The sequence below is a fragment of the Capra hircus genome, chromosome 27, assembly GCF_001704415.2.
Source record: "Capra hircus breed San Clemente chromosome 27, ASM170441v1, whole genome shotgun sequence".
Taxonomy (NCBI): Eukaryota; Metazoa; Chordata; class Mammalia; order Artiodactyla; family Bovidae; genus Capra; species Capra hircus.
The window spans coordinates 13,521,436-13,546,159 of NC_030834.1; the positions used below are offsets into that span (position 1 = coordinate 13,521,436).

The 24,724-nt window shown below is 42.6% G+C and overlaps 1 protein-coding gene across 1 annotated transcript in view; it reads right to left on the bottom strand.

The window, feature by feature from the left end:
- Nucleotides 1-24,724, bottom strand: part of KCNU1 (potassium calcium-activated channel subfamily U member 1) — a 143,480-nt gene that overhangs the window by 112,811 nt on the left and 5,945 nt on the right. Inside the window, exons 3-9 of the mRNA XM_005698822.2 lie at nt 12,691-12,752; nt 11,465-11,555; nt 10,144-10,255; nt 8,919-8,994; nt 6,962-7,037; nt 3,196-3,366; nt 1,998-2,089 (exon numbers count right to left, since the gene is read on the bottom strand). Coding sequence (XP_005698879.1) covers nt 1,998-2,089; nt 3,196-3,366; nt 6,962-7,037; nt 8,919-8,994; nt 10,144-10,255; nt 11,465-11,555; nt 12,691-12,752 — 680 coding nt within the window. The remainder of the gene's footprint in view (nt 1-1,997; nt 2,090-3,195; nt 3,367-6,961; nt 7,038-8,918; nt 8,995-10,143; nt 10,256-11,464; nt 11,556-12,690; nt 12,753-24,724) is intronic.

Genomic DNA, 24,724 nt, shown 5'->3' on the forward strand with positions numbered 1-24,724 from the left:
CAGCCTCAGATTCTGTAGGGAATGATTCTACACTTTGAATTGCACCTAACGTTTTAGGAATATGAGGACAACTATTGCAACCACTAGATTTTCCTCGCTTATTTACAACCTATGATGGATTTGCACGTGTGTTCATTACACTTGATTTTCCACTCGACTCCTGATTGCCTAGTGTAGTCTTTTTTCACTGATGAACAACTGATCATTGGCAAGACTCACTGATTTTCCCACAGTCACATACTATGGTTGAGCAGCACCAGAATCCAGGTTATTTTGGTTTATCTTCTGTATCTAAAATTACCCTGCTACTGCTGCTGCTAAGTCGCTTCAGTCGTGTCCGACTCTGTGCGACCCCACAGACGGCAGCCCACCAGGCTCCCCCGTCCCTGGGATTCTCTAGGCAAGAGCACTGGAGTGGGTTGTCATTTCCTTCTCCAATGCATGAAAGTGAAAAGTGAAAGGGAAGTTGCTCAGTCGTATCCGACTCTTTGCAACTCCATGAACTGCAGCCCACCAGGCTCCTCCGTCCATGGGATTTTCCCAGCAAGAGAGCTGGAGTGGGGTGCCATCGCCTTCTCTGCTAAAATTACCCAGTGCTCACAAAAAAAGTGAGTTCAGTGGAGAGACATCTCAGAGAGGCTCACAAATCTATTCATGTAACCTTTACAGTGAAAAAGAGCTGTCAGTTTGCTTAGGCTTAGTATACGTAAGGAAGCTATCCCACTCCACCCCTATTAGTTATGTAAGAAAGCTGAAAGTCTAATTTTAGCCTCAAACTTAAATTTTTCAGACCTCACTGACTGACTTGGCATGTTTTATCCCTTTCTTCAGATGGGCCAGGTCAGATTTTTGGCTTATTTAGTTCATTTCATTGTTTTCAATATTTGTTTTTCATTCATCTCGGCTTTTTATTTTCTCTCCCTACTCCTGAGTCAATCTTGGTTTTTATCCAACTGTGTTAAGACATCATTCCATAGGAGCTCATCTCCACTGTGCCTCTTTCCTCAGCAGCAGGTAAGAATTGTTCCAAATTTAAGATTTCCAATTCATTATCTTGCTCTTGTTCAGTCACTAAGTCATGTTCAACTCTCCATGACCTCATGGACTGCAGCATGTCAGGCTTCCCTGTCCCAGAGTTTGCTCAAACTCATGTCCATACAGTCAGTGATGCTATCTAACCATCTCATCCTCTGCCACTCCCTTCTCTTCCTGCCTTCAATCTTTCCCAGCATCAGGGTCTTTTCCAATGAGTCAGCACTTCACGTCAGGTAGCCAAAGTATTGGAGTTTCAGCTTCAGCATCAGTCCTTTCAATAAATATTCAAGGTTGATTTCCTTTAGGATTGACTGGTTTGACCTTCTTCTTAGGTGTGAAAAACTATGATGGCAATGGAGGAAACATACTTGCACAGAGAAATCATGTAAAAGTAACTCTGACTCCACTTTGCTCCTGGTAACAAATGGCTGTGGCGTGGACAGAACAGGTAATCTGTAAAGGACTGGAGAAAAGAAATTCCTCCTCACTTGAGCAAACCTCTTTCTGTTATGAGCCCCACAAGCTTTAGGGGCGTTTGGGCTGAGACAACTGAATTGAATTAATTGTTTTCAATTCAAACCATGACTTTAACTTGACCCACTATGTAAAATCAGTCACGAGTCAACCACATGATTAGAATGAATAAAACCATTAGTAATGGTTTTATTACTAAGAGAACAGTCACGATGAGGAATGTGCAAATACTGGCACAATGAACATTTGACACTGAATGACAACATATCTGTAATAATTTTAACTGATTTAATTTTCTTACGTGTCTCTAGATATATGAATCAAGTGGCAAATATCATTTTCTCATGGTATCTACTCTAGCACAGCCCTCTTTTAGTGAGTGAGGATCCTGCCCACATATCCACCTAGGCCAGGCAATAGTGTTCAAAAAGAGACAGTGATCAGCAGAGTATGTCAAACTGCAGAAATTATATCCTAAAGCTACTTACTTCTTCCCTTTGACCACTTCATAGGAACTGGTATATTTCCTCTTGTTGGCTAGAAGTTCCACCATTTCGGGGACGTAGTTGGCGAACAGTACCTAGAAATGATCAGCAAATAAAACCTTAGGTCTCATTATGTCCAAGGATACTCTAAAATTCCAAGATGACAAAGGAGAAAGAAGGTCCATAAAATACTCTTTCTTATAACAAAGACATGACTATGAACCGTGCTTTTAAAAGCACAGTTTAAAATTTAAAGAAATTTCTTCCTTTACTTCAGGCTTTGGATTTGGTGAAAATTCAACAGAATGTATTTCAACCTTCAAAATGATGAAAGCAAAGACAAGCAGTAAGACAACCTCCCCATCCGTTTGGTCCTGCCATCACTTCTAACGGCTCTTCTGACTCTTCCATTTGATCCTATTTGGGGCTTCGACGGAAAAAAAAAAAAAGCACATGGGACAGAGTGGAACCCCACTAAGGGGAAATGATAGAAACGAGGGGATGTAACAATTACGTGGACAGCGGGATGGTCAGAAAAGTAGACTGGACTGGATGGGGGGGGGAGTTTGGGGGAGAAAGGGTACGTGTATATGTATGGCTGAGTCCCTCTGTGGTCCACCTAAAACTATCACAACACTGTTAATCGGTTATACTGCAATACAAAATACAAAGGTAAAAAAAGAAAGGTAGAATGGAGAACTCTGGGATGGTCTTTAAAGAATTGAAATTAAAGTCACTGAAAAAGGAGGCTTCCTTTGTCCTGGACACACTCCTGAACCAAGCACAGATGTTCCCTTATTTGTAGTAAAATGTTGGTGTGGAGAGAGCTTACTCATCTGAGCTGGAAAGAACACTACATCCAGCAAATCCCCTTCCTCCTTGGAAGAAAGACTTTAATCTGATGGGCAAAAGATGAAGGAAGATGCGGTTGCTCAGATCAGTGTAGAGGCTAATTAGGAAGGTCTGCTCTCCTTTGTCTACTACCTTCAACCCTGGCAATCAAGCAATTATGTCATGGGCTCCAGAGGATGCAGTCTGAAAAACATGGGATTCATTTATCTCTTCATTTTCATTTGACACCTGCTCTGAACAATGCAACACTTGCTCTTAAACCCACATCACTTTATTTCTCCCCATTAGCCAAATGTTTTGGGTATATGTAATGTAGTGATATTCAAAAGATATAGGAAATATTTTTCACCAAACTCCCGAAGGTGAAGACTATGATGAAAATCCGTCCTAGGGATGTCTTGGGTACCACGTCTCCAAAACCCACAGTCGACATTGTTGCCATGATCAGGTAAATGGACTCAAAGAATGAAATGTTCTGTGAATTTCTCCCTTTGAGCCAAGGATCACCAGAGTTTTCCACCTGTCCAAAGAAAGAAGACTCAGGCAAGGTCTGTAAATTGACTCCAAGGGAAAGTTTATAAAGAAAAAGCAAAACACTGGATTTGTTTCACTTAATTCAATCCAAATGAAACAGTACATGATTCCCAGGTTGCTGTGAAGGGTGTGCAGATCGTGGGTAGTGATTGTGAAGTCGTGTGTCCCATCCAAATTTTTACAGATTGTGGGTAATGATTGTGAAGTCATGTTTCCCTTCCTTGTGATTATTGCTCAGATCTGAGGGGCTTGAACCCTGTAACTTGAACCGTGTAACTGGAACCCACGATGGGATGCTCTCTGGAGAAAATGGCTGGCAACCTCTCTTTTCCTTTCCTGTGGGTACTTCATCCAACCATGGAGCCATGGGACTCGGAGGCTGTCAGGCTGAGCACTTATTTTTCATTCTCATTTTACAACAGGTCAGGCTCATCATGCGGAAATGCACAGTTACACAGGCACTTCATTTCAGGGAGCTTATGCACATGGATGCTGATGTATAAGGAAGAGCAAACAAGCTTTCCAGATTATTTTTCCTCTCTCTCTGGAAAAATATTTTCAGTGATTAAACAGTAACTCTGAAATAAGCTGCAAAGATACACTGTATAAAATGGGGGATGTAGCCAATGTTTTACAGTAACCATAAATGGAGCATAATCTTTAAAAATTGTGAATTACTATACTGAAGGCTTACCAGGTGGCACTAGCAGTAAAGAACCCACCTGCCAATGCAGGAGATATAAGAGACATGGGTTCGATACCTGGGAAGATCTTCAGGAGAAGGAAATGGCAACCCACTCTAGTATTCTTGCCTGGAGAATCCTATGGACAGAGGAGCCTGGGGTTGGATATGACTGTAAATGGTAAATAATCTTTAAAAATTGTGAATCACTATATCGTACACCTGTAAATTATATAATATTGTATGGAAACTATACTTCAATTAAAAAAAGAAACTCTGATAAATGTTTCCTCTGATTTTCCCGATTAGTCTTCACTTTTTTTTTTTTTTGGCCACACACATGCAGGATCTTAGTTCCGCATGTCTTCACGTTTTAAGGAAACTAAGTTTATCAGATTTTTTTTTTCTACATTAAACAAAAAGAGTAAGTGAGGCAATGGCATTTGCACTGTCTTTTCAGTCATGTCCAACTCTTTGAGACCCCCGGCTCTTCTGTCCATGGGACTGTCCTAGCAAGGATACTGGAGTGGATTGCCATTTCCTTCTCCAGGAGACCTTCCCAGGGATCAAACCCTCATCTCTTAGGCTTCCTATATTGGCAGGTGGGTTCTTTACCACTAGCATCATCTGGGAAGCTTTGTGGTATGTACAGGCTGTAGCTAATCGTCTAGGACTGTGGTGGCCTTCAGAGAGCAGGTTGCCAAAAACTTGTGTTTTTGCAAAGAACCCAGAAATCTGGGTTTTTAATGTGACTTCCTTTTAAAAAGTTTAGCAACATGCATATTATCATATGTGAAACAGATCGCCAGTCAAGGTTTGATGCATGAGACAGGGTGCTCTGGGCTGGTGCACTGGGATGACCCTGAAGGATGGGATGGGGAGGGAGGTGGGAACGGGGTTCAGGATGGGGAACACATGTTCACCCATGGCTGATTCATGTCAGTGTATGGCAAAAACCACTACAATAGTGTAAAGTAATTAACCTCCACTTAAATCAATACATTAAAAAAATGAAAAGGTTAGCAACCAGTACAAAAATAGCAAACACAAAATGCAAACATGTTAGGGCCAATAAACAGGCCTGCAGGCCCCATTCAGCCTGGTAATTGCTACTGAAAGAAAAAACAAACAAAAACAAACACCTATTACCATGGTTTCTCCTTTAGCATCCTCTTGCCCTCTGTTCTGTGAGGGCCAACAGGTCTCTACAGGGAGACTGGTGACTGCTTCTCCCAGGGTGGACCCACGCCCTTGGGCTGACCTTCTAGATGCAGGAATCTACCTTTGCTACTGTGACATTTCTCAGGGAAAACCGTCTCCTGCCTGCAAGAGGAGGAAGGATGTGGCAGCCTTTATATTCCCTTTCTTCTCTAATTGATGTACAGTTGATTTATAATATTGAGTTCATTTTAGGTGTGCGTCGCAGTGGTTCAGTGATCTTCCTCTGATAATTTTTCATTATAGGTTATTACAAGATATTAATATAACTCCCTGTGCTATAAAGTAAATATATAGATATATATAAATATATAAATCTGCTCAGTTGTGCCCAACTCGTTGTGACCCCATGGACGGTAGCCCACCAGGCTCCTCTGTCCATGGGATTTCTCAGACAAGCATACTGCAGTGTGTTGCCATTTGTTTTCCAGGGGACCTTCCCGAACCAGGGATCGAACCCACATCTCCTCATCCCCTGCGCTGGCAGGTGGTTCTGTGCCACTAGCGCCTCCTGGGGAGCCCTATAAAGCAAATACTTCCTGCTTACCTGTTTTGTGCAATGTAGTTTGTTTCTTGAAACACCAAACACATTTGGTGTTTGACAGTTTCCTTGATGAACTGAACATGGCTAAGTTTCTTTTTTTTTGACTTCTTTTCTCCTTTTTCTTGTTATTTTGAAATGGATTTTTGAGAGAAGAGCTCAAGTGGAAAAGACTTCTGCTCTGTTTTCTGTTTTGCTTTGCTTTTCTCAAAGGCCTTTGCAAGCTTTTAGCAGCCCACTTTACCTTCAGCATTTTCTAATGACCTCTCCTCAACTTTCCTGGAGCAGTTAAGTCCAGGAGTTTCTTTCCTATTGCTGAAATCCATTTATTATGTTGCTGATTACGTGAGATGAGAGCTAATCTTTCTTGTGGACAAAGGAGGCAGCTGTGAACTCAGATTGACTCCAGGAGAACCAAGAAAGTCCCCAAACTCCCCTTTGCAACTCAGCAACTGCTCCTCCTACAACCCTCCAGCTTTTCTAAGTACGAAATTCTCTCTGACCCTGTATTTCTTTATCTATTTATTTTTATAATGATATTTATATCATTTATTACTACTTATTGGAGGAGTAAATGGCAACCTACTCCAGTATTCTTGCCTGGAGAATCCCATGGACAGAAGAGCCTGGCTGGTTCCATAGGGGAAAGTTAAGTCCACAGGGTCACAAAGAGTCAGAAATGACTGAGGGACTAAACACACATTACTATTTATATTATTATATGTAAGTATACAATATGTGATTTATAATTTATAATACTCATTATAATTTATAATATTATTTATTGTGTCTTTATTTCTTTATTTCTCTGATCCTTTATTCCTTTTCAAGTTGCTGGAAACCCTATGATACAGTGATACATTTTACCTATTGCTTATACCTTAGATGAATAAGCTTATTAAATCCTTCTCTAAGAGCAGGTTTTGAGAGCTTGGAGAAGACACATCGATACTGTGAGTGTAGGAGATACATGCTTGTGAGAAATACGGGGTGGAGAAAACCCACCCAAAGGAGGTAAAAAGACAGACCTCACGCTGATCACAATGATGGAGACAGGAGCTCGGGAGGTTTGCCTCCATTCTTCACAGAAAAGACACGCATGCTCACCAGCCACATCAGGGGGTTGGATGAGATGCTCACCAGGTGAATGAATCCTGCAGCCGTGAACCAGGTGCTCAGAACGATGGATAATAGCTTGCAAAACTTCACTGAATTGCTAGGGGAAGAAAGACAGTGTTGCTGGGCTCTGACAGGTTCCAGAACAATACAAATACCTCATCCTCTAAACTGCTGCTCCTCAGAGCTTGGTTCTGGACCAGGAGCAATGATACACCTTCCCTGGGAGCATCCTGGAAATGCGGAGTCCCAGGCCCTGCCTTGATCTCTGATCTGCAATATTCCCGGATCCCCTCTCCTTACGCATATACACCTTACAGCTGGAGAAGCACAGCCCCGTGACACACTCGTGTTCACAACCCTTGATTGATTCTGGGGGATGACCCCTAGCCTGATATTATATTGACCAAAGGCAGAGGCCCAAGGAGCCAGAGAGCGGACCTGCAAAATGAAATTTTGAGTGGATCACAGAAATGAAGAAATGGATTAAGGAAGAAATGGATTAAATGAGGAAATGGAAGTTGATCACAGAAATGAAGTTCCATATCGCTAAACTCACGAGAGGATCCTTGGAGGAAGAAGATCAAACAAGCTCCTGTCTCCTAAGGAAAGGCTCTGAGTTTAGCTGAAATCTCTGGGGATCTCAGCAAGGCTGCCTGTCCCACAGAAACAGCCCTTTCTCCAAAAAGCACCAACTGTTAGCAGTGAGACCCAGCTGGCCAGAACTATTTGATGATGCTTCTAGTGAGAATGCAGGGTCATGGAGATGGTGTGTACGTAATGTTAGACCGAAATGCTTACAGCTTTAACAGGACTGGCACTTAAAGGTCCTGGGCTGGCCAAAAGGTTTGTTCGGAGTTTTCTATAAGATGGTACAGAAAGACCCAAATGAACTTTTTGGCCAACCCAATACTTGGATTCTTTTTTTTTAACTGTAATTTTAATTTTGTGGAGACATTTAAATGGTTCTATTTCTCTAAGAATGAGTTCATTGCTGTTACTGGGCAGCTCTCAGGCTTGGAGAAACTATCTTACATTCCTAGAAAGCTGTGGTGTGTTTCATGACAATGAATGTGTAGAATTAAAGTGGCTGATTTCTTTGGTGATCCACTGCTTATTTATTTAGTAAAATATTGTTTAGCCTCCATGTGTTTGTGTTTTTTATAGTTTTTTTTTTCCCCTGTAATTAACTTCTAATCTCATAGCATTGTGGTCAGAAAAAATGCTGGATATGATTTCAATTTTCTTAAATTTACTGAGGCTTGATTTGTAACCCAAGATGTGATCTACCCTGGAGAATGTTCTGTGTGCACTTGAGAAGAAAGTGTATTCTGCTGCTTTGAGATGGAATGCCCTATAAATATTAAGTCTATCTGGTCTAATGCATCAATCAAGGCTTGTGTTTTCTTACTAACTTTCCATCTAGATGATCTGTCCATTGGCATAAATGGGGTGTTAAAGTTCCCCACTATTATTGTGTTACTGCTGATTTCCCTTTTTATGGCTGTTAGCATTTGCCTTAAGTATTGATGCGCTCCTATGTTGAGTACATACCTGTATACAACTCATATCTTCTTGGACTGGACCTTTGATCATTATCTAGTCTGTGTCTCTTTGATCATTATGTAATCTTTTTCTCTTATAACAGTCATTATTTAAGTCTTTTGTGTCTGAATTGCTTTGATTTAAGAAAAAAACTTGGGGGGAGGGGGAAGAGTTAAAGCCTAAATGAATGGACACATTGCAGGTCCAAGAAACAAAGAAGAAGCAAACTCTTTAAGATGATTGCAAACTTGCAGCCAGTGTGTGAGGTTAATGCAATGGGAGAAAAGTAAGTGAATGCTACCTTGGGGAGTGAGGGATTTCATGATGTTGGCGCTGAAGTTTCTGATGGGGAATGAGCTGAGTTGAAGGTGCAGTTAACATCTGAATTTCCTAATCCAAACGAGTAAGGCATACTTGGGGCAGGGCTGGCATTTACCTGGTGCTGATGGCTTGCAGAATTTGCAAGATTTGAGGGAGTTCCAGCAGCCGCAATGCTCGTAAGAACCTTAAACCTAAAAGCAATCAAAAAAGAAAGCTGCAGTCTGAACTACCCTACACCTAAGACTGTTCATGTTCTCTCTCTCCCTGAAATGCTCAAATACATCACAATGTCATCAGTTTAAGACCATGAGGACTAGTTCAAATCCTGATTCACTTAATGGCTATTGTCATCTAAAGCAACACCCTTAGCTCCTCTGGCTCCTCATCTGTAAAATGGGAATTATAATGATACCCACCTCAAAGTGCTGCTGAGAATTATCATTACTACAAAGCATGTAATAAGCACAACTCACATTTTACTCTGTTTAACTCTTTTTTAGAATGGAGAGCAAATGATCTGTAAACCACTTAAACTCCTGATGGCAGAATCTCTGTGATACGCTCCCCAGGGCTTGCATGCTGTTTGCATTTATGTGGTTTGATAATAGCATCAGTAAGGAATACTTTTGTAGATAATAAGTAATATGATTACATAAAAACTGACAAAGGCCACAGCAGGCTCATGTACTATCAATACATCTACCTTAAAGACGAAGTAACTAAATAAAAAAATCTCTAGCAGGTCATTGCATGTCTGGATACGAGGATTTATAGGTTTTAGATCTGGGAGGCTTTTCACTTCAGTCACGTGGGATCCCAGCACAAAGGTGCCGAGGTGGGTGGGAATGCTGGGGTCCTTTCCCTCCAGGAGCAGATAATCCCTAAACAATAAAAACCTTAGGTATCAGATGACATCAGGCCCATCACTAGGGGCTGGGATTTTAAAAAATGGGTTCTGAAAATACATTACAAAACCATACAAACATGGTGAGGATTTTTTAAATGGCAATTAGGCTTTAAAAATGGGGGCCTCCTAGGTGGCACAGTAGTAAAGAATCCACCTGCCAGTGTAGGAGATGCAAGAGATGAGGATTGGATCCCTGGGGCAGGGAGATCCCCTGGAGGAGGGCATGGCAACCCACTCCAGTATTCTTGCCTGCAGAATCCCATGGACAGAGGAGCCTGGTGGGCTACAGTCCATATGGTCGCAAAGAGTCAGACATGACTGAGCGACTGAGTACACACAGGCTTTGAAAGTAAATAAAGAATACTTAGGAATGAATGTTGAGGGTTTTTTTTTTTCTTTTGGAAATTGCTTCTGATTCCCACAGTTCACTTACCCAGCCAGTTACTCTTCAAATAATAAGAAATAAAGGTGGGTGGGATGGTAAAGATGTCTACAATCGAATTCATCTCCAACCAGAATTTGAGCTTGTCATCTGCTGCCAGAAACTATGAAATAAAAGCACAAGACCCTAAATTCTGTTACCCTAAAAAATTTTACGGTAAACACAAAAGTGGCTTTTTTCAGGTACTTTTCATTCATTAACTGAAGCTCTGACCTCATTCTATCACATACATACATTTTATATTTATATATGCATATACACTCATATGTATTTATATAACTATATAGCTGACTTAGTGGTAAAGAATCTGCCTGTCAATACAGAAGAGGCAAGAGATGCAAGTTCTGTCCTGAGGTTAGGAAGATCCTCTGGAGGAGGAAATGGCAACCCACTCCAGTATTCTTGCCTGGAAAATTCTGACAGTGGAGCCTGGTGGGCTACAATTCATGGGGTCGCAAAGAGTCGGACATGACTGACTGAACACACACACAGCAGATAATGTATATTTATGTATGGTCTTCAATAGAAAAGGTCTACAAGTTCAGCTGGCCAAGGCTTGTGTTTATGGACTCTCCTATTTAGATTAAGAAAGGAAGCACTTCTAGAAGGGAGGATCTGCTATAAAAATAAGATTGTGATGGCTATTGAGGTTGAATAAGTCTTGAAGCAAGGTCATAGAAATACATATATATGTGTACACATATATGTGTACACGTTTGCATGTATATATGTATATATACACATCTGTGAGAGCGTGTGTGTACGTACATATATATATATATATACACACACACACATCTCTCTAAGACATGGAATAGATAAATCTAAAATCTAGGTCTAGGGTGGGCCCTCAAAAATTGCTTGTGGAATGAGACAACTACTGAATATAGGAATGCAAAAAAATGAAAAGCACAGAGTATTTTATAGAGTCACATGGCACATAAGCCATCAGTGGAGCTGATGACATTTTCAGAGGCTTGTTACCCAGGTTCTGCTATTTTGTGATTACTAGTTGCAGGTTGGGAAGCCAACAAGAAAAATTCAGGGTGACAGGGCGATGATATTCTCTAAAGGAATCCTTTCCACTCATGCTGAAATTGTTGGCCTGGTTTACAGGCTCAAGCGCAGGAGAGAGTTTTGGGGTCTCATTATAACTTTTGACAGTTCAGGACCCAGACCCTCTGGCTGTAAAGCCTGAGAGCCTAGGCAGATTGTCTGAAGAAGGCATCTCCTTGTATCACACAGATCTCTTCTGGACGTGCCCATCAAGCTCCTCTGTTTACTCCCACATTCGACGGGTATAGGTACTTACTCTCAGCCCAAAATAGAAACTAAAGAAAGCGTTGAAGGTCAGATCAATCGGGATGGTTCTGTCGTGGTACGAAGAACAGCTTCTTACTGGGCTAGAAAAGAAACAAGGACAGTTTATAAAGATGGACACTTTAAAAGCTGTGACTACAGAGGACACAATAAAGAGAAGAGGTGGGCAATTTTCTATTTATTTACCATGAATGGTCAACCCAGACTCTTATGTGCACATCTCAAGGAAATTACTTTTCTCTTCGGAGTACAGGTATGCATGAACAAAACGACTGCACTGTCAATGGAGCTGAGAAAAAAAGGAGAATTACCTGCTCTTCTTTTCATACAGTTTGTTGGTTGCATTTCCATTTTATCAATGGGATTGAGCGGCACGTGGGTTATGTGGCTTTTGATGGTTTGCAAGACCATCTACCCAGCCAAGACATTTCGGCTTCAGTATACTTCTGAGAGAGAGAGCTACTCCAGGTCAAATGAACTGATCTGAACCAAATTCCAAGAAAACGTTCCTAATAGATGAGTAAGGAATTTATGAAGCAAAGATGACTAGTTTCTGTAAGATCTCTGAAGTTGCCTGACTCATGTGGTCCTGTAATCTTACTTTACTTTAGCTGGAACCCAATATAGTTCCCAGAGGATCAGCATGGAGTTCAGACTATGTTGGGTTGTGTCCCAGAAGCTGTCCTGACTGTGGCAGAAGTGAGAGGAATGCCTTCAGGGAAGAACACAGGATATGGGCTCCTATGTTCCTGATGAGGTCTAGCATTTTCCTTTCTCAAGACCATCCAGACTTGTCTGAAATCTACGAGAAACCCTGAAATGCCTACCGAACTTCTGCTTCAACACCGGAGGAGCCCAAGGGCTGTGTGGCCCACATAGAGGGTCCAAAGGAGGGGTAACAGCTAGAGGTTTGTAGTCCCAGAAACTAAAGCAGTCTTATGCATAGCACCCCTGACAGAACGACAGGATAAAAAGGAAACACATGCATTTGTGTGTGTGTGTGTGTGTGTGTGTGTGTGTGTGTGTGAGTGTGAGTGTGTGTGTGTGGAGCTGGGTTTAGTACTTTCTGGGGGAAACGAAACACTTATCCTTTTTTATGAGCTTCTGTGTATGAGTATCTGTGAAAGTATATTAAACATTATTCCTGAGAGAAAATTCCAAATTAGTTGGCAGCCTACTGATAAAAGCAGACAAGACTGACTGGGGAAATTTACTCACTCAGTAGAGTTGATGAAATAGATTATAAGAGACCCGATGCTTAGGACAAAGACAAGGATAACCTGGAAAACAAAAAGAGAGAGAGAAATGTACAGATCCATTTTGTTAACATGAACATAGATGAGTAAACATACCACCAACATTGTGTTTCCCCTTTTTCCCTTCCCTATGTAGTGAAGTCGCTCAGTCGTGTCCGACTCTTTGTGACCCCATGGACACCAGGCTCCTCTGTCCATGGGATTTTCTAGGCAAGAGTACTGCAGTGGGTTGCCTTTTCCTTCTCCAGGGAACTTCTCAACCCAGGGAGCGAACCCGGGTCTCCCGCATTGTAGACAGACGCTTTGCCGTCTGAGCCACCAGATACAGGTTTCCTATATATCTGTGGCCATTTTTTCAAACATTCATTCATTCATTCAAGAAAAATGGATTGGTTCTGACAAATGCTGTTTGAGTCCACCTGTATGAGATGCCTGGAAAAGTTGGATTCAAAGAGTCAGAAAGTTCATTAGTCGGTGCTGGGAGAGGGGTGGGCGGAGGGGGATGGGGAGTTAGTGTTTGATGGGGGCAGAGTTTCAGTTTAGGAAGGTGAAATTTTGGGAGACAGATGATGGTGAGAGTTGCTAAACAATGTGACTATACTTAGGGCCACTGAGCTTTACAGCTGAGTATGGTTAGGATCATATGTTTTATGTTATGTGAATTTAACAACAATAAAAAATTAAATAAATGAAAAATTTAAACAAAAGCTGATTGGACCTTTACTATAATCAATAAATGAACCCGTACCCTCCCATAACTTCCTTAATTTTAACTTTCACACACTTCAGAATAAACAATTGGTCCTTTCTGCTGCTCCTAAGGTTTTTCTGAGCTCTGGAAGTCCTATCGTTCACTCAGGCATTTACCAAACATTTATTAAGTGCTTAATATGTGTTAGGGCCATGGAATATGGACTCTGAATTTGAGTCCCTGGTGATGGTGGAGAATAAACAGTCCCAAACCTGTCCCTCTAAAGGGCGATCAGACTCTTGACAGGAGAGAATGTCCTAGAAAGTCAGAAGAGAAAACCGAGTGCTTGAACTTGCCAATGTATCTGGTCTGTAAAATAAGAATTTGTGGAATGCAATGAGAAATCGACCCATTTAGAATCTTCAGTGCATTTGGATGAAATCTTTTGCAGCCTCTGTGATTTTTCAGGTCAACTGTACGTAACCAGTTAGTTCTAGTTTCCAAACATTAAAAAGAAATATGTTCAGTCCAATGTAAAACTCAGACTTTTATTTACAATTAAAGCTTCACTCCCCTCCAACTCAGGTGCCCCTTGGACAGGCTACCTGTATTTGAAAAGTGGTCAGTGTCTTTTCTCTGTTAACCTTTTTTATTTTTTAGTCCTACTAGCCTAGTGACTAGGCTGCCTCTGGCCTCTAGAGACTTGAGATTAATAGGTCAGTGTCAGGGAGTGAATCGAAAGGGAGGTAGGCCAGGTAATAGCCAGAAATGTTGGACCTGGCTGGTGTTAGATCACCAGGCTCTCACCCTTGGGCTCTCCAGGCAAGGGAGGTGTTAGTTTGCTTTCCTGGGTTGATTCATTGCTCTGTAGAGGTCCCAATTTAATTTCTATTCCTATTCAAAAGCTATTTGTTTCGTACCTCTCATGCCCCAAGAATCATTCTGGGGATTGGGATACATCCGTCAAAATATACTCAAAGATCCCTGCCCTGTGGAGCTCAGGGTCTGGACAATGAAGTAATTAACACGTACCTTAGGTGATATGTGAGAAGATGTGTGCTAAGAAAAGAAAGGAGAGCAAATGCAAAGATCAGAAGTGCAACGGGAGAGGGCAGACTGGCTGCATGTAGATAATATTTAATAGCTAAGTGTCCCCACTGCGGTTCTCCTGAGCTGAGTGGAAGCATCTTCTCTCGCTGGCTGCTCACACCTCCTACTCTTGTATTCTGCTGGGACTCCTCCCTCCAGATGCCTACTTGGACAGGTTCGAGAAGAGTCTCCCCCGTCACCCATGTCTGGCCCATGGACCAGCCCGAGCACCCTTTGCCCCAAGAAACACTGGAAGAACAGATTATCTTCAGGGTGGCCATCTCTCTTCACCAACGAACCAGGCATCAGCTTGTGTGTCCCCAAAGTTCTAAGAGATGCAATCTGATCTTTCTAAGTGGTCTCTCACTTGCCAGGAGAGGAAAGCCCTATGCCTCCCCACCACCACCCCGCCACAATAAGAGCTCCCTCCAATTTCCAGTTTACCCTAATTTCCATGGGATTGGTTAAGATGCTAAGACTTTCAAATGGTTTTCTTTCAGCTGCTTTGTAAGCGGCAGAAGCTGTAGCTTACTGGGAGTTACTGACATCTATTTTTCTTGGGGTCTCAACTCTTACTGTCTGTTCTATTTTAACATCTGAATCATGAATCGATGGAGACATCACTAAGTTAGTGGGTCTCGTGGAGATATTCGGTTACAAATGTAGTCTGAAGCTCAGGAAAAAATGTTGGGGGTGAATATATATAAAATATACATATATCAGCAGACGAATCATTATTAATAGTTTTCATGAAATATTTTTTCCTCTTGTACATATAATTGCATATTTTTCTCCAAGGCTAAATTCCATAAGTGATTATTCATGTGTAAATCATGTATTGACAAGTCTCCAGAAATACGGTGGCAAGGCCATATATTTGCAGCAATCCATGACATAGAAATTAACAAAAATATAAATAAAAGAGGGAAATTTTAGCTTTATGCAAGAAGAACATCAACTTCATGTAAAAAGGATGTAAAATGTAAAAAGTATGTCAATGTAAAAATGTAAAAAGGATGATCCAGAAATTATGTGTAACAAACAAGAAAATGTGTGCCAAACCAGAATAAGGCTCTGGGAGCTAACAGTTTGTGAAGGCTGTTCAGGTAAAAATGGGAGATATTCTGAGAAGACTTAGGAATTTCCCTTGGGTTGAAGGAACAAAGTCTGGAAGTGCTGGCTGGCTGGCTGGCAGAGGTAGAAGCCCTCCATCTGGGCTTTGATTTCTACCTGGTGTGTGCATGCTCAGTCCAACTCTCTGAGACCCCAAGGACTGTAGCCCACCAGGCTCCTCTGTCCATGGGGTTTTTCAGGCAAGAATACTGGAGAGGGTTGCCATTTCCTTCTCCAAGGGATCTTCCCAACCCAGGGATTGAACCCATGTCTCCTGTATCTCTCGCACTGGCAGGGAGATTCTTTACCACTGAACCACCTGGGAAGCCCCAGTGGGACTTAAAACCCCTGTTCAGCTGGTGGATGGTTATGGGTGTCTTTAGAATACAAACAGCCGCCAACGCAGTTGACAAGGGGTGCTATGAAACCCTAGATCTTCCTTTGCAAAAGTGAGCGGATGACAGAAAATTGACAGTTACACAGAAAGGATAAGAAAACAGGAGGATCAGGCCGACAAAACAGATGAAATAACTTCCGGTGAAAGAGTGAAAGTGAAGTCGCTCAGTCGTGTCTGACTCTTTGTGACCCTGTGGACTGTAGCCCCCCAGGCTCCTCCATCCATGGGACTCTCCAGGCAAGAGTACTGGAGTGGGTTGCCATTTCCTTCTCCAGGGGATCTTCCCGACCCAGGGATTGAACCCAGGTCTCCCGCATTGCAGGCAGACGCTTTTAACCTGTGAGCCAACAGGGAAGCCTCACAGAATATATAATCAGACATTTCAGAATTCCCATTAGTGTTCCTGGTGAGATTCTAAAAATCTGTGAAATAGTACTGGAGGATTGGAAAGGCAGAGGAACATGGGGTAACACAGGCAGTAACTGCAAGAAGCTGTACCCCCAGGTGCTGGGAGATCAACAAAGAAAGGTCAGGATTCTCGATATTGAGCATCTTAAAAGAGGTGCCCTTTGGAGATGGGCTTCAGACTTGGGCGGAGGCATCCTGGATTGGCTAGTGAGCTTTGGTTCCAGCACCGTTGGCAAAAACTGGGAATGGAAACCAAACATGGCTGCTGGAGTGAAAAAACTGATGAAATGAAGCTGAAAAAAACAGACGCAAAACACAGAAGGAGGGGTTCCTCCCCCCACTCTAGAGCACAAGGGTGACAAGCGACCTGTGGCTGCTGAGCACTAGCCTCACATGGCAAAGCAAAGGAGAGCGAGGGGATTCAGAGACCAGAAACAAGGACATAGTATCTAGCAAGTATCCTTAAGGAGCCAGAACACTTTGAAACAGCACTTCCAGAGATTTTAGGAAAAAGGATTATAAGCCAAGAATTCTAAACCCAACCAAATTACAGTTTACTTCTGAGAGCAACAGAAAAGAGTTTTTGGACATCTAAGAATTCAGAAAGTACACACCTACAATTTCCCTTGCAAATGAATATGGCAAGTACTCAAGAAAAAAAAAAAAGAAAGTTAAAATACGTTACATAAGAAAAGTGATGCCTAATAAAACAGGTAAAATTAATGGAATTTTTAACTCTAAAGAAAATATTAAGAAAGAAATCTAACCAGTTGTACAATGCTAAAAGCCCAAAACAAAACAAAACCCCTAAAAAACAGTGGCAATCTGGAACTGAATGTTCAGATTGATTCAACAATTTCAGGAAAAAAAGAGGGGTGGTTTGGAGGAAAAATGTGCCAATAGTCTCATGGGAGAGCAGTATACAGCTAGAAAACAGGCAGAGGTATGACTGGAGAGAAATATAGGTGGGGAGTTTGTTCTGAACTTCATTTCCTGAAATGCTTATGATATTCTATTAAAAATGGAAAAACCCAAGTCAAAAGATGCAAAAGACAAAGAAGGAAATGGCAACCCACTCCAATGTTCTTGCTGGGGAAATCCCATGGACAGAAGAGCCTGGTGGGCTACAATTCATGGAGTTGCAAAAGAGTTGGACACAACTTACTGACAAAGCAACAACAATTTCAGCACTCACGAGGCCACTTGTGTATTGACTTAACCACAATTAATTCAGCCCAACTGTTAGAGGCTTGTCACTAACACTGAGGGGGGTTTAAACCAACAACCACATCCAAAACAGATGAGCAGAAAAGAGAGCCGAAATCCAGAAATCTGTCATGGGAATACTAATAGTGGGTCTGTTTGCTGTTCCATGGCTGCTTACAACGTGGCCAAGCCAGTTGCAACACTGCAGTCTAAGTCACTTCACCTGGGAGGGTGGAGAGGCACCAATGGCTCCCTTGATGCTGCGGGCTGATGGATTCAGAGCTCACAGGCCAGAAGCTAATGCTGCCACACAAACACAGGCCTCTGGGGGAAGGTGGCAGAGGCTGAGCCCAGAGCTAGGTAAAGCTCTCTGCCCTCTCTGGTCCAAAACAGCACTGCCCCTCCCTTCCACATACTATCAAAGTGTGATCTGAGGACTCTGCCCCAGGAATCCCAAAGCCTTCTCAAGGGGAATCTGTGAGGTCCTTTATTTTCTAACTACAGACCTATGTGAAGCTGGGTTTTCTCAGTATGTTTCAAAACAACATACTGCCTCTAGAAACAAATTTAAGATTCTAGCTGTCTTGAACTAGACCAGACAGAAAAAACATTTGCAAAATTATAAAAACAGTACTACTCTTCTAATTAAGTTTTGGAAAACTTTGACTTTTAAAATAAATGCCATTTATATTACCCCCAAAATGCAAAAGAAATAAAATGAATAAAAACCAACAAATAAGGACCAGTTGGTAAAGAATCCACCTGCAATGCAGGGACCCCAGTTTGATTCCTGGGTCACTAACATCCACTGGAGAAGGGACAGGCTACCTACTCCAGCATTCTGGCCTAGAGAATTCCATGGACTGTATAGTCCATGGGGTCTCAGAATTGGATATGACTGAGCAACTTTCACTCACCTCAACAAATAAGGAATGTAGATATCAGCCAATTGTCAGTATTTAGTACACCTACGACCTTGATGCTGGGAAAGATCAAAGGCAGGAGGATAAAATGGTTGGATGATATCACCAACTCAATGGAAATGAGTTTGGGTAAACTTCGGGAGTTGGTGCTAGACAGGGAAGCCTGGTGTGCTGCAGTCCATGGGGTCGCAAAGAGTCAGACACGACTGAGTGACTGAACTGAACTGCATGAAGGGTTTACAATACTCCCTGCAGCATTTTAAGGAAGGTTATTCACATTATATGAAAGAAGTGCAGTTTGGGAAAAATTAATTTGCTCAAGACGAAGTGCAGAAGCCAATGTTTTAAGTTCACGTCTTTCAGAATTCTCAATCACCATGTCATTTTGCCTCCCCAATAAGGAACAAATATGTTACAAAGGTCCTAGTTGTTTATCCAATACCCACTCTCCCTTTCCTTACTAACAGACCTCCCGTTTGTTTGCTTAAGCCACAGATATTTAGATAGCCTATTATGCAGTAAATTCAATCTCTAAATATTATAAAGACCAATGAAACAGATCACCATAAAGGAAAATAATTAAATTCTCCTGGTAAATTAACAAATAAATGTATTCTTAAATCAATAAACACAAAAATCCAGCTACATGGTATTTAAAGAGACACATAAGAGGAAATAAGAAATCAAGACTGAAAGAAGCTGGGCAAAGACATCTCAGTCAAGTGTGAATAAAAAGAAAGCAATGTTACATGCTAATATCAATCCTAAAATATCCCAGGGGTAAAAAACATCAACAAAAAACCCCGACTCAATGTGACAAAAAACATCTAGTCAATGTGACAAAAATGAATATTTCATATTAGTAAAACGCACTATCGACCACGGAGATACAATAGGTAACTATGCATCAATTGATGCTATATAACATATCTAACTCTACATCTGATAGAAATGCAAGATATTTGATAAAACTATAAAATCATGAATGAAAAATTTGGACACACCCTTTCCAAGCAGTCAGCAATTAATTAAGGGTAGGAAAATACATATAACATCATTATAGTGCCTTTATGTTAAACCATACACATTCTCTCAAAAGTCCATTGCTGCTGCTACTGCTAAGTCGCTTCAGTCGTGTCCGACTCTTGTGCGATCCCACAGACGGCAGCCCACCAGGCTCTCCCCTCCCTGGGATTCTCCAGGCAAAAACACTGGAGTAGGTTGCCATTTCCTTCTCCAATCTAAAGTCCATTACACAGTAATAAAAATTGACCATGTACTAGGTAACAAAGAATTTCCCCATAAATTTCATCAACTAGAGATCATAAAGGCAGTGATATTCTTGGTCCATCAATTTCACCAAAATAGAAAAGAGAGTCTTCCATTCCTAAGGAAACAAAAGCACGCACGCCTCGATAGATTACGAATCCAACAGTAAATCAAAATTAAAACTTAAACAACTTAAAGACGAATCAGGCATTTCTGAAAACCAGAACATCACTTGCCAAGGCCTATGAAATGTGACCAAAGATGCGTTCGGAGGAAAAATTTTTAAAAATGAAACGCAACTGAATAACCTGTTGAAAAGCACTCAGCCCAGATGTCTGGCCAGGTGCAGGTGCGCAGGCGCAGTGGGGCCACGCTGGGCATGCGCAGTGCCGCGCTGTGGCTTCCAGGCTGTGCCTGGCCAGGTGAGGCCCCCAAGGTTCCCAATTCCGGGATCTCCAGGTTGACAAGACGCCTGGTGGCCCTCGGCAGAGGTGACTGGGGAGGAAGTGTGAGCGCGAGCTCGAGAATAACAAGTTCATCCAGGCTGCTCCAGCGATGAAAATAAGCCCAGTGATCAGGAAATTGACCACCATGATGATTTAGGAGGAAACAAACTGTGGAATACGTGAACTGTGAACTTCCAGATGTTCAAGCTGGTTTTAGAAAAGGCAGAGGAACCAGAGGTCAAATTGCCAACATCCACTGGATCATCAAAAAAGCAGACAGTTCCAGAAAAACATCTATTTCTGCTTTACTGACTATGCCAAAGCCTTTGACTGTGTGGATCACAATAAACTGTGGAAAATTCTTCAAGAGATGGGAATACCAGACTGCCTGACCTGCCTCTTGAGAAACCTATATGCAGGTCAGGAAGCAACAGTCAGAGCTGGACATGGAACAACAGACTGGTTCCAAATAGGAAAAGGAGTACATCAAGGCTGTGTATTGTCACCCTGCTTATTTAACTTCTATGCAGAGTACATCATGAAAAACGCTGAGCTGGAAGAAGCACAAGCTGGAATCAAGATTGCAGGGAGAAATATCAACAACCTCAGATGTGCAGATGACAACACCCTTATGGCAGACGGTGAAGAAAAACTAAAGAGCCTCTTGATGAAAGTGAAAGAGGAGAGTGAAAAAGTTGGCTTAAAGCTCAACATTCAAAAAACTAAGATCATGGCATCTGGTCCCACCATTTCATGGCAAATACATGGGAAAACAATGGAAACAGTGAGAGACTTTTTTTGGCTCCAAAAATCACTGCAGATGGTGACTGCAGCCATGAAATTAAAAGACGCTTGCTCCTTGGAAGAAAAGCTATGACCAACATAGACAGCATATTAAAAAGCAGAGACATTACTTTGCCAACAAAGGTCCATCTAGTCAAGGCTGTGGTTTTTCCAGTGGTCATGTATGGATGTGAGAGTTGGACTATAAAGAAAGCTGAGTGCTGAAGAATTGATGCTTTTGAAGTGTGGTGTTGGAGAAGACTCTTGAGAGTCCCTTGGACTGCCAGGAGATCCACCCAGTCCATCCTAAAGGAAATCAGTCCTGAATATTCATTGGAAGGACTGATGCTGAAGCTGAAAATTCAATACTCTGGCCACCTTATGTGAAGAACTGACTCATTTGAAAAGACCCTGATGCTGGGAAAGATTGAAGGTGGGAAGAGAAGGGGATGACAGAGGATGAGATGGTTGGATGGCATCACCGACTTGATGGCTATGAGTGTGAGTAGGCTCTGGGAGTTGGTGATGGGCAGGGAAGCCTGGCGTGCTGCAGTCGGTGCCTCTCACGGTTGGGAGGCCGCAAACAAGGGAGCTAGCATGAGGAACTCCGCCCATGGCAGCAGTCCATGAGGTCACAAAGAGTTGGACATGACTGAGTGACTGAACTGAACTGAAGTTATTGGCCAGGACCCCAGAATAGAATGAGGAAGGTGTGGAAAGGAAGCAATCTGAGAAGTACCACACTGCTTCTGCAGAGGAACAGAAAGACATCAAACTCCATTCCTGCACTCCCTTGCATGGGGCACGGAGAAACAGCCTGGGATGGGCAGGGGCCTGTCCTCAAAGGTGCCCATTCCTACCAGGCCTCTGTGATGCGAGCTGACCAGTGCAGTGGCTTCCTGGCCTTGAGAGGAAAAAGTACCTGTGGATGGTTGTCTGAGGAGTGTCACGGTTGCTGCTGGAGGCTTCTGGGAACCGCAGTGATGATCTAAAGGAAGTGTGATGAATATAAGATGGCCAAGGCCACCTCTACCCGGGCTGGGTACCACAGGTAGTAGGGGGAGGGCAGAGCCTCTTCTGCCCCTTAACCTATAGGTAAGGATTGGCCACCTGATGCGAAGAGCTGACTCATCTGAAAAGACCCTGATGCTGGGAAAGATTGAGAGCAGGAGGAGAAGGGGACGACAGAGGATGAGATGGTTGGATGGCATCACCGACTCAATGGACATGAGTTTGGGTAAGCTCCGGGAATTGGTGATGGATGGGGAGGCCTGGCGTGCTGCAGTCCATGGGGTCACAAAGAGTTGGACATGACTGAGCAACTGAGCTGAACTGAACTGAAAGATGATCCTTTTCAAGGCCAAGCTTCACAAGGTGGAGCAGCTTGGTTATCATTCCTTGACCCCCACAGCCTCGCAGGGCCCCATGGGGCCACGCAGGTGGGGCATGCTTTCCTCCATGTCTCCTGCTTTAGCTCCTCTCTGAAGCACCTAGATAATAGCATTTGATGCACATTTCCTGAGTTGTTTTGCAAATGGAAAAAACCTCCTCCTCTCCAACAAATATGCTTAGTCGCTCAGCTGTGTCCGACTCTTTGCGACCCCGTGGACTGTAGCCCACCAGGCACCTCTATCCATGGAGATTCTCCAGGCAAGAATACTGGAGTGGGTAGCCTATCCCTTCTTCAGGGGAACTTCCCAACCCAGCAATTCAAGTGGGGTCTCCTGCATTGCAGGCAGACTCTTTACCAGCTGAGCTACCTGGGAAGCCCCCAGCAAATGGAAGATGTTATTTATTTAATCACCTTGAGCACCTGGCCCCAGGCCAGAGCCTAAGGACTGATAATGTTAACCCCATAACACCACCCTGCTATCTCATCATCAGCCAATGGGTTTTAAAAATACTCTGCTGAAAGTGGGAGTTTGGGCTTTTCAGGGCACGAACCACTGGTCTCCTTGCCTGGCCCTGCAATAAACCTTTGTCTGCTCCATACTCCAACATTTCAGTTTGTTTGGCCTCACTGTGCGTCAGGCACAGGACGTTGCATTGCCTTAACAATCCTCCTTTCTTTGGAAGCTAGTACTCACTGTGCCGGCCCTTTGTGAGGTGCCATCTGTCAAGATTTGAGGATTTCTCCCAATAAACTCAGGGCCCATCCAGTCAACTCATCCCCAAACTTAGGGTTGGGCACCTTTGGATAGTGTGAAATGAAGCAGTTTTTTGTTTCAGAAAAGGTTTATTAGAAAATTCTCACCCTGAATGGCTGGGGTAGCATGGGCTATAGAACTATTTTCATTAAAACTGACTGGAGGGGGGAAAAAGAAATTAAAATAAATGGAGGAAAACAAGATATTGAAATTAAGAAGGGTAAAAGTGATATCAATTGTGATATTAATTATACACTATACACACACACACACTCTCACATCTTTATTTTGGGGGGCTCCAAATTCACTGCAGATGGTGGTTGCAGCCATGAAATTAAAAGACGCTTGCTCCTTGGAAGATAAGCTATGACCAACCTAGACAGCATATTAAAAAGCAGAAACATTACTTTGCCAGCAAAGGTCCGTCTAGTCAAGGCTATGGTTTTTCCAGTAGTCACATATAGATGTGAGAGTTAGACTATAAAGAAAGCTGAGCACCGAAGAATTGATGCTTTTGAACTGTGGTGTTGGAGAAGACTCTTGAGAGTCCCTTGGACTGCCACGAGATCCACCCAGTCCATCCTAAAGGAAATCAGTCCTGAATGTTCATTGGAAGAACTGATGCTGAAGCTGAAAATTCAGTACTCTGGCCACCTGATGTGAAGAACTGACTCATCTGAAAAGACTCTGATGCTGGGAAAGATTGAAGGCGGGAGGAGAAGGGGATGCCAGAGGATGAGATGGTTGGATGGCATCACCGACTTGATGGCCATGAGTTTGAGTAGGCTCTGGGAGTTGGTGGTGGACAGGGAAGCCTGGCATGCTACAGTCCATGTCCAAAGAGTCAGACACGACGGAGCGACTGAATTGAACCGACACACATGCACACTCTCACATATGACAGAGAAACCTAGCTGGTTACAGTCCATGGGATTGCAAAGAGTTGGACACCACTGAGCGATTAACACAGACACACACACACATATATCATGAAAAAAACTAGTTTGCCTTTGACAATTCCTTTATTTTCAAACTTTAGTGCCTCTTGAATTTCTAAACATAATTAGACTGTGTCAACCCATGCTTCTTAAAAACTCCTCAATGACTCCCTGTTGTATCAGAATAAATCCTCCCATTTGAGCAACCTAAGCATTGCAGGCCCTCCCATCTCTACTCAGACCGCACTGTTCTCCTACCTCCTGGCCTCTGACACAGGAACCTCATTTGGCCTTTGCAGTAATTTGAACCCCTACTTCCACAAGTCTCTTCTCTCAAACAGGAAACTTGTTCCTTCCGCTCTTTAATCTCTTTATTCTTCTGATTCTTCAGGTCTCAGCTCAAATCTTACCTTTTCAGAGATTTCCTCTCAGATTACTGCATCTAATGTGGTCTAACTCCAAAAGCACCAACATTCTCAAACCTACCCCTCATCATTCTTTTACTGATAACCATCTGTATTTATCCCTTCTGTTTATGTACATATTTATCACGTCTACCTCCACGAGAATTTCAGTCCCACAGTGT